The sequence below is a fragment of the Myiozetetes cayanensis genome, unplaced genomic scaffold, assembly GCF_022539395.1.
Source record: "Myiozetetes cayanensis isolate MyiCay16 unplaced genomic scaffold, myiCay2020 scf496, whole genome shotgun sequence".
NCBI lineage: Eukaryota > Metazoa > Chordata > Aves > Passeriformes > Tyrannidae > Myiozetetes > Myiozetetes cayanensis.
In genome coordinates this window covers 25,431-35,306 of record NW_026087738.1, presented here as the reverse complement: position 1 = coordinate 35,306, position 9,876 = coordinate 25,431, and the positions used below count along the sequence as shown (strand labels likewise).

Here is a 9,876-nt window from a genome sequence, read left to right as displayed (position 1 = left end):
CGGTCTGGAGCCCCCCCTTTGGGTTTGGGGGTCCCTGGGGGTGGTTTTGGGATCTCTGGGGTATTTTGGGGGTCTCTGGGGGTATTTTTGGGGTCCCAGGGGGTGTTTTGGGGTCCCCCCTAGATGAGGTCCATCAGGGTCTCCTCCTCCATCACGCTGGGGGTCTGCACGGGCTGGAGCCCCCCCGAGTGATTTGGGGGTCCCAAAGGGTATTTTTGGGATCTCTGGGGTATTTTGGGGGTCCCTGGGGCTGTTTTTGGGGGTCTCTGGGGGTGTTTTGGGGTCCCCCCTAGATGAGGTCCATCAGGGTCTCCTCCTCCATCACGCTGGGGGTCTGCACGGGCTGGAGCCCCCCCGGGTGGTTTGGGGGTCCCTGGGGGTGTTTTGGGGTCCCAGAGGTTGATTTGGGGGTCCCAGGGGGTATTTTGTGGGTCCCAGGGGGTATTTTGGGGTCCCAGAGGTTGATTTGGGGGTCCCAGGGGGTATTTTGGGGTCCCAGGGGTGTTTTGGGGTCCCCTAGATGAGGTCCATCAGGATGTCCTCCTCCATCACGCTGGGGGTCTGGAGCCCCCCCGGGTGGTTTGGGGGTCCCTGGGGGTATTTTTGGGTCCCAGGGGGTAATTTGGGGGTGTCCCCCCCAAATTTGGGGTCCCCCCTAGATGAGGCCCATCAGGGTCTCCTCCTCCATCACGCTGGGGGTCTGCACGGCTGGAGCCCCCTGAGTGATTTGGGGGTCCCAAAGGATGTTTTTGGGATCTCTGGGGTGTTTTTGGGGTCCCTGGGGGTATTTTGGGGGTCTCTGGGGGTATTTTTGGGGTCCCAGGGGGTGTTTTGGGGTCCCCCCTAGATGAGGTCCATCAGGGTCTCCTCCTCCATCACGCTGGGGGTCTGCACGGGCTGGAGCCCCCCCGAGTGATTTGGGGGTCCCAAAGGATGTTTTTGGGATCTCTGGGGTGTTTTTGGGGTCCCTGGGGGTGTTTTTGGGGTCCCCCCTAGATGAGGTCCATCAGGATGTCCTCCTCCATCACGCTGGGGGTCTGCACGGGCTGGAGCCCCCCCGGGGGGACGGGACCCCTGGGGCCGGGGGGCAGCAACATCTGCCCTGGGGGAGGGGGTTAAAGGGGGTCAGGGGGAGACCCCAAAACTACCCCAGGGTGGGCTTGGGGGTCTTGAGGAAGTTTGGGAGGGGGATTTGGCGGTCCCTAGGGTGGTTTGGGGGTCCCTGGGGTGGTTGGGGGTCCTGGGTGGGGGTTTGGGGTCCCTGGGGTGGTTTGGGGGTCCTGGGGAAGTTTGGGGGTCCCTGAGGGGGTTTGGGAGTCCTTGGGTGGGGGTTTGGGGTCCCTGGGGTGGTTTGGGGGATTTGGGGGTCCCTGGGGTGGTTTGGGGGTCCTGGGGAAGTTGGGGGATTTGGGGGTCCTGGGGTGGTTTGGGGTCCCTGGGTGGGGGTTTGATGGTCAGGGGGTCCCTAAAACTACCCCAGGGTAGGTTTGGGGGTCTTGGGGTGGTTTTGGGGGTCCTGGGGTGGTTTGGGGGTCCTGGGGTGGTTTGAGGGGATTGGGGATCCCAGGGAGGTTTGGGGTCCCTGGGAGGGTTGAGGGGTTTTGGGGGTCCCACGGGAGGTTTGGGGGTCCCTGGGGGTTTTGGGGGTCCTGGGGTGGTTTGGGGGGATTTGGGGTCCTGGGGATGGTTTTGGGGTCCTGGGGGTGGTTTGAGGGGTCCCTGAGGGGATTTGGGGGTCCTGGGGTGGTTGGGGGTCCCTGGGGTGGTTTGGGGGTCCTGGGGGTGGCTTGAGGGGTCCCTGGGGTGGTTTGGGGGTCCCTGGGTGGGGGTTTGGGGATCCCTGGGGTGGTTTGGGGGTCCTGGGGTGGTTTGGGGGACCTTGGGTGGGGTTTGGGGTCCCTGGGGTGGTTTGGGGGTCTAGGAGGGGGTTGGGGGGTCCTGAGGGGATTTGGGGGTCCTGGGGTGGTTTGGGGGTCCCTGGGTGGGGGTTTGGGGGTGGTTTGGGGGTCCCTGGGGTGGTTTGGGGGTGGTTTAGGGTCCTGGGGTGGTTTGGAGAGGGATTTGGGGTCTCTGGGGTGGTTTGGGGGCTCCTGGGGTGGTTTGGGGGTCTAGGGGGGTTGGGGGGTCCTGAGGGGATTTGGGGTCCCTGGGAGGTTTAGGGTCCCTGGGTGGGGTTTGGGGGTTCCTGGGGTGGTTGGGGGTCCTGGGGTGGTTTGGGGGAATTTGGGGGTCCTGGGGTGGTTTGGAGAGGGATTTGGGGGTCCCTGGGGTGGCTTGGGGGTCCTGGGGGTGGTTTGGGGGTCTTGGGGTGGTTTGGGGTCCCTGGGGTGGTTTGGGGTCCCTGGGTGGGGGTTTGGGGGTCCCTGGGGTGGTTTGGGGGTCCTGGGGAGGTTTGGGGTGGTTTGGGGGTCCTGGGTGGTTTTGGGGTCCCAGGGGAGGTTTGGGGGTCCAGGGGAGGTTTGGGGGTCCCTGGGGAAGTTTGGGGGTCCCTGAGGGGGGTTGGGAGTCCTTGGGTGGGGGTTTGGGGGTCCCTGGGGTGGTTGGTGGGGATTTGGGGTCCCTGGGGGTGGTTGGGGGTCCTGGGTGGGGGTTTGGGGGTCCCTGGGGTGGTTTGGGGGTCCTGGGGTGGTTTGGGGGTCCCTGGGGGATTTGGGGGTCCTGGGGAGGCTTGGGGGATTTGGGGGTCCTTGGGTGGTTTGGGGGTTCTGGGGTGGTTTGGGGGAATTTGGGGGTCCCTGGGGTGGTTTGCGGGGTCCTGGGGGTGGTTTGGGGGTCCTTGGGTGGGGGTTTGGGGGTCCCTGGGGGTGGTTTGGGGGTCCTGGGGAGGTTTGGGGGGGATTTGGGGGTCCTGGGGTGGTTTGGGGGTCCCAGGGAGGTTTGGGGGTCCAGGGGTGGTTTGGGGTCCCTGGGGTGGTTTGGGGGTCCCAGTGGAGGTTTGGGGCGGTCTGGGGGTCCCGGGGTGGTTTGGGGGATTTGGGGTCCCTGGGGTGGTTTGGGGGTCCCTGGGGTGGTTTGGGGGATTTGGGGTCCCTGGGTGGGGATTTGGGGGTCCCTGGGGGATTTGGGGGTCCCTGGGTGGGGGCTTGGGGATCCTGGGGGTTTTGGGGTCCCAGGGGTGGTTTGGGGGTCCTGGGGTGGTTTGGGGGATTTGGGGTCCTGGGGATGGTTTGGGGTTCCTGGGGTTTTGGGGTCCCAGGGGTGGTTTGGGGGTCCTGGGGATTTTTGGGGTTCCTGGGTGGGGTTGGGGTCCCTGGGGGTTTTGGGGTCCCAGGAGGTTTGGGGTCCTGGGGATTCAGGGGTTTAGGGGGATCCCAAGGAAGTTTGGGAGGTCCCAGGGTGGTTTGGGGTGTATTTTTGGGTTTTGGGGTTGCTGTTTTTGTTTTTGGGGTGTATTGGGGGTTTTTGGGGTTGCTGATTTTGGGGTGGATTCTGGGGTCCCGGGTGATTTTGGGGGGTTAGTGCTGATTTTGTTTTTGGGGTGTATTTTGGGTTTCTGGGGTGCTGTTTTGTTTTTTGGGGTGGGTTTGGGGGTTTTCTGGGGGTGCTGTTTTTGGGGTGGGTTTTGGGGTGTATTTTGGGTTTTGGGAGTGTTGTTTTTTGGGGTGGATTTGGGGGTTTTGGGGTGCTGGTTTTGTTTTTGGGGTGTATTGGGGGTTTTTGGGGTGCTGTTTTTTGGGGTGAGTCTGTGGGTCCTGGGGTAGATTTTGGGGTTTTTGGGGTGGATTTTCTGGGTGGTTTAGGGCATTTTGGCCTTTTGGGGTGAGAGTACTTGGGGTTTTGGAGCGCTGCTTTTGATCTTTGGGTGCATTTTTGGCCTTGGGGTGCTGCTTGGTCTTAAGGTGACTTTGGGGTTTTGGGTCGTTGTTTTGGGGTGGGTTTGGGGGCTTGGGGGTTTTTAGGGTGGATTTGGGGTGTATCTGGGGGCTTTTGGGTGGGTTTTGGGGTGTATTTGGGGCTTTTGGGGTCGCTGTGTTTGTTTTTGGGCTGTATTTGGGGTCTTTGGGGTGCTGTTTGTTTTTGGGGTGCATTTGTCTGGGTAGCTTTGTTTTTGGGGTGGGGTCTAGGGATTTTGGGGCTTTTGGGGTTGTTTTTGGTTTTGGTGTATTTGGGGTTTTGAGGTGGATTTGGGGGTTTTGGGGTGTATTTGGGGGTTTTTGGGGTGGATTTGGGGGTTTTTAGACTCACCTAGAGGGGCTGGGCCCCTCAGCTGTGCCGGCCAGGCTGTCCTGGGGGCTGGGGGTGCAGGAGGGCAGTTGCCTCCCCAGCCCCCAGACCTTGGTGGGGAGGGGGCAGCAGGGGCTGAGCCGGGGGGCCTGGGGGCTGCAGGTGGTGCAGGGGCTGAGCCGGGGGCACCCTTGGGGCTGGGGGAAAAGAGGGTCAGAAACACCCTCAAAAATGACCCCAAAATAGAACCCCTTGGGGCTGGGGGAGGAAAAAGAGGGTCAGAAACACCCCAAAAATGACCCCAAACACCCCCCAAACTTTGGGGATGTGGGGGGGAAAAGAGGGTCAGAAACACCCCAAAAATGACCCCAAAGCCCCCCAAACCTTGGGGTTATGGGGGGGGAAATGAGGGTAAGGGGCACCCCAAAAATGACCCCCCCTTGGGGCTGGGGGGGGAAAAGAGGGTCAGAAACACCCCAAAAATGACCCCCCCAAAAATGAACCCCCCTTGGGGCTGGGGGGGGAAAAAGAGGGGTCAGAAACACCTCAAAAATTACCCCAATTCCCCCCCAAACTTTGGGGTTATGGGGGGGTCAGAAACACCCCAAAAATGACCCCCCTTGGGGCTGGGGAGGGGGGGAAAAGGGGTCAGAAACACCCCAAAAATGACCCCCCCAAAAATGACCCCCCCTTGGGGCTGGGGGGGGAAAAAGGGGGTTCAGAAACACCCCAAAAATGACCCCCCCACTTAGGGAATGGGGGGGGAAAAAAGAGGGGTCAGAAACACCCCAAAAATGACCCCCCAAAAATGACCCCCCCTTGGGGCTGGGGGGGGAAAAAGAGGGTCAGAAACACCCCAAAAATGACCCCAAATTCCCCCTAAACCTTGGGGTTATGGGGGGTCAAAAACACCTCAAAAATGACCCCCCCAAAAATGACCCTCCCTTGGGGCTGGGGGGGAAAAAAGAGGGTCAGAAACACCCCAAAAATGACCCCAAATCCCCCCAAACCTTGGGGTTATGGGGGGGGGAAATGGGGGTCAAGCACCTCAAAAATGACCTCCACCTCCCCAAACGTTAAGGAGGGGTCAGAAACACCCCAAAAATGACCCCCCCAAAAATGACCCCTCCTTGGGGCTGGGGGGGGAAAAAGAGGGTCAGAAACACCCCAAAAATGACCCCATATTTTTGGGTTATTTTTGGGGTGTCCCCAGGTATTTTTGGGGGCATTTCTCTGGGCATTTTTGGGGTATTTTTGGGGGGTATCCCCGTGCATTTTTGGGGTATTTTTGGGGGTATCCCCATGTATTTTTGGGTTGTTTTTTGGGGGGTATCCCCGTGCATTTTTGGGGTATTTTTGGGGGGTATCTCCATGTATTTTTAGGGGTGTTTTTTGGGGGGGTTCCCCCTATATTTTTGGGGTATTTTTGGGGGTATCCCCGTGCATTTTGGGGTGTTTTTTGGGGGGTTTCCCCTATATTTTTGGGGTGTTTTTGGGGGGTGTCCCCGTGCATTTTGGGGGTGTTTTTTGGGGGGGTTCCCCCTATATTTTTGGGGTATTTTTGGGGGTGTCCCCCTATATTTTTGGGGATGTTTTTGGGGGTATCCCCGTGCATTTTTGGGGTGTTTTTTGGGGGGTCACTCACCGGTTGCTGACTCAGCAGGAGGCTCCTGAGCTGGGGGTTGGCCCCCGGGTTTTGGGGGCGCAGCAAAGCCCCCCTGGCCTGGCTGGGCTGGGGGTCCGGCCTGGGGGTCCCGGGCTTTGGGGGCTTGGGGGTCCTGGAGGGGCTGCAGGGGGGCCTGGGGGCTGTGGTGCTGCTGCTGCTGCTGAGCCCGGAGCTGCAGCTGGGGGTAAAATTGGGAATTGGGGGTTGGGACCCCAAATTACACCCCAGAGAGAAAAAGGACCCCAAAATGGCCCCTGAACACCCCAAACCCCCAAAATTCTCCCCCACGCCCCCAAATCCCTCTCCCAAGCCTTCCCAGACCCCCCAAATCTCCCCAAACCCCCTAAAGCTCCTCCAGCCCCACCCCCCACCCCAAATTCCACCAAACTCCTCAAATCCCCTCAGACTCCCCCCCAAATCCCCTCCACTCCCCAAATCCCTCCAAGATCCCCCAGACCCCCAGACTCTTCCAGGGTCGCCCAAGACCCCTAAATCCCCCCAGATCATGGCAACCCCTCAGACCCCCAGTTCCCTCAAATCCCCCCAAACCCCCCAACTTCCCCCAGATCCCCCATACCTCCCCAAATCCCCCCAGATCCCCCTCAGACCCCCCAAATCCCCTCCAAGCCCCCCAAATCCCCCTCAGACCCCCCCGATCCCCTCCAAGCCCCCCAAATCCCCTCCAATCCCCTCAATCCCCTAGACCCCCTCAAAATCCCCCTAACCCCCCAGACGCCCCCAAATCCCCTCCAATCCCCTCAATCCCCCTCTATACCCCTCAAACCCACCCAAAATCCCCCTAAAGCCCCCCAAATCACTCTCCAACCCCCACCAGACCCCAAATACTCCCCAAACCCCTCCAAGATCGCCCCAGACCCTCCCAAATCCCCTCAAATCCCCCAAATCCCCTCCAAGCCCTCCCAAATCACCCCTAAATCTCCCCAGTCCTCCCCAAATCCCCTCAACTTCCCCCAGACCCCCAAATCCCCCCAGACACCCCCAACCCCCCTTATCCCCCCAAATCCCCCAAATCCCCTCCAGACCCCCCAAATCCCCTCCAATCCCCTCAGCCCCCACCAGACTCCCCCAAAATCTCGCCCATACCTCCCCAAATCACCCCCAAATCCTCCAGACCCCCCAAATCCCTCCAACTCCTCAGCCCGCAACCCAGACCCCCCAAAATCCCCCAAAGCCCCCCAAACCCCCTCCAGACCCCCTCAAACCCCCCAAAACCCCCTCAAATCCCCTCAGCCCCCCAGACCTCCCAAAATCCCCCAAAGCCCCCAAAATTCCCCAAACCCCTCCAGACCCCCCCAAATCCCCTCAGCTCCACCCCAGACCCCCCAAATCCCCCAAAGCCCTCCAGCCCCCCAAATCCCCTCCAATCCCTCAGCCCCCACCAGACCCCCAAACCCTCCCAAAACCCCTCCAGACTCTCCAAATCCCCCCAATCCCCCTTAAAACCTCCCCGAGTCCTCCCCCAAATCCCCCCAAAGCCCTCCAGACCCCCAAATCCCCTCCCAACCCCTCAGCCCCCCAAAGCCTCCCTCAGCACTCCCAAAATCCCCCCAACCCCTCTCCAGACCCCCCAAATCCCCTCCAATCCCCCAATATCCCCCCAAAGCCCCCCAGACCCCAGACCAGGCTCTGCTGCCGCTGCTGCTCCTCCATCATCCCCACCGTGGCCAGCCCTGGGCTCACCTGGGGGTAGGGGAAGAATCTGGGGGTCTGGGGGTCCAGGGACACTCCCAAACCCCCCAGACCCTCTCAAATCCCCCTTACCTGGGGCTGGACCCCTGAGGCCACGGGGAGGGTCCCGGGCTGCTTGGGCAGGAACGGGGGGCTCCAGGCACGGGGCTGAGCCCCCAGCTGGGGAGAAAACACCCAAAAATGGGTTTGGGGGAAAACACCCCAAAAATGGGTTTGGGGGAAAACACCTCAGAAATGGGTTTGGGGGCAGAAAACTACCCCAAAAATGGGTTTAGGGGGAAAACACCCCAAAATGGGGTTGGGGCAAAAGCACCCCAAAAATGGGGTTGGGAGGGAAAATACCCCAAAAATGGGGGTGGGGAGAAAGAGACCCCAAAATGTGGTTGGGGAAAACACCCCAAAAATGGGGTTGGGGAAAGGAGACCCCAAAAATGGGGTTGGGGGAAAAACACCCTAAAATGGGTTTGGGGGAAAACACCCCAAAAATGGGGTTGGGGAAAGAGACCCCAAAATGGGGTGGGGGGGGGAAACACCCCAAAAATGGGGGTGGGGAAAGAGACCCTAAAAATGGGGTTGGGGGAGGAAAATACTCACAAAATGGGGTTGGGAGAGAAATACCCCAAAAATGGGGTTGGGGTAGAAAATACCCCAAAAATGGGGGTTGGGGAAAATACCCCAAAAATGGGGTTTGGGGAGGAAAACACCCCAAAAATGGGGGTGGGGAAAACACCCCAAAAATGGGGTTGGGGGAGAAACACCCCAAAAATGGGGTTGGGGGAAAATCACCCAAAAATGGGGGTGGGGAAAAGACCCCAAAAATGGGGGTGGGGGGAAAACACCCCAAAAATGGGTTTGGGGGCAAAACACCCCAAAAATGGGGTTGGGGGAAAACCCCAAAAATGGGGTTGGGGGAAAACACCCCAAGAAATGGGGTTGGGGGAAACACCCCAAAATGGGGGTTGGGGGAAGACCCAAAAATGGGGTTTGGGAAAGACACCCCAAAATGGGGCTGGGGGAGAAACACCTCAAAAATGGGTTTGGGGGAAAACACCCCAGAAATGGGTTTGGAGGGGAAACCCCAAAAATGGGGTTGGGGGAAAACACCCCAAAAATGGGGTGGGGGAAAGACACCCCAAAAATGGGGTTGGGGGAAACACCCCAAAAATGGGTTTGGGGGAAAACACCCCAGAAATGGGTTTGGGGGAAAACCCCAAAAATGGGGTTGGGGGAAAACACCCCAAAAATGGGGTTGGGGGAAAATACCCCAAAAATGGGGTTGGGGAAAACACCCCAAAAATGGGGTTGGGAGAAGAGACCCCAAAAATGGGGTTGGGGGAAAACACCCCAAAAATGGGTTTGGGGGAAGAGACCCCAAAATGGGGTTGGGGAAACACCCCAAAAATGGGGTTGGGTGAAGGAGACCCCAAAATGGGGTTGGGGGAAGAGACCCCAAAAATGGGGTTGGGGGAAAGAGACTCCAAAAATGGGATTGGGGGGAAAATACCCCAAAATGGGATTGGGGGAAAACACCCCAAAAATGGGGTTGGGGAAAAATACCCCAAAAATGGGGTTGGGGGGAAAGAGACCCCAAAAAAGGGTCTGGGGGTTGGGGGAAAGACCCTTCCCAAGGAGATTTGGGGGGGTCCCAGTGAAGCCTGGGGGGGGAGCTCTATGGGGTCTGTATGGGGTTTATGGGGTCTGTAGGGTTTAGGGGTGGTTTGTAGGAACTTGGGGATGTTTTTGGGGGTCCCAGGGTGGGTTTTTGGGGGTCCCAGGGTGTGTTTTTGGGGTGTTTTTGGGGTGTTTTTGGGGTGTTTTTGGGGTCTCACCCTCTCTGCTGGTCCATCTTGTGCTGCTGCACCTGCTGGGGCTTGGTGATGACCTGGGGGGGCTCTGTGAGCTCTGTGGGGTCTGTATGGGGTCTATAGGATCTGTATGATTTTGGGGTGGTTTTTGGGGTGTTTTTGGGGTGTTTTTGGGGGGGTCTCACCCCTCTCTGCTGGTCCATCTTGTGCTGCTGCACCTGCTGGTGGTTGGTGATGACCTGGGGGGGCTCTGTGAGCTCTGTGGGGTCTATATAGGGTCTATAAGATCTCATATGGATCTGTAGGGTGTTTGGGGTGGTTTGGGGTGGTTTTGTGGGGTTTTGGGGTGTTTTGGGTGTTTTTGGGGGGTCTCACCCCTCTCTGCTGGTCCATCTTGTGCTGCTGCACCTGCTGGTGGTTGGTGATGACCTGGGGGGGCTCTATGGGGTCTGTATGGGGTCTGTAGGGTTTCAGGGTGGTTTTTGGGGTGTTTTTGGGGTGTTTTTGGGGTCTCACCCCTCTCTGCTGGTC

The 9,876-nt window shown here is 59.2% G+C and overlaps 1 protein-coding gene across 1 annotated transcript in view; it reads right to left on the bottom strand.

The window, feature by feature from the left end:
* Positions 1–992: 992 nt before the first annotated feature.
* LOC126648356 (mediator of RNA polymerase II transcription subunit 25-like) overlaps positions 993–9,876 on the bottom strand; it is a gene marked incomplete at its 5' end in the record, with an annotated part of 34,175 nt that continues 25,291 nt past the window's right edge. Inside the window, 4 exon segments of the mRNA XM_050331175.1 lie at positions 993–1,106; positions 5,750–5,896; positions 5,985–6,008; positions 7,472–7,531. Of these exon segments, the coding sequence (XP_050187132.1) occupies positions 993–1,106; positions 5,750–5,896; positions 5,985–6,008; positions 7,472–7,531 (345 nt within the window).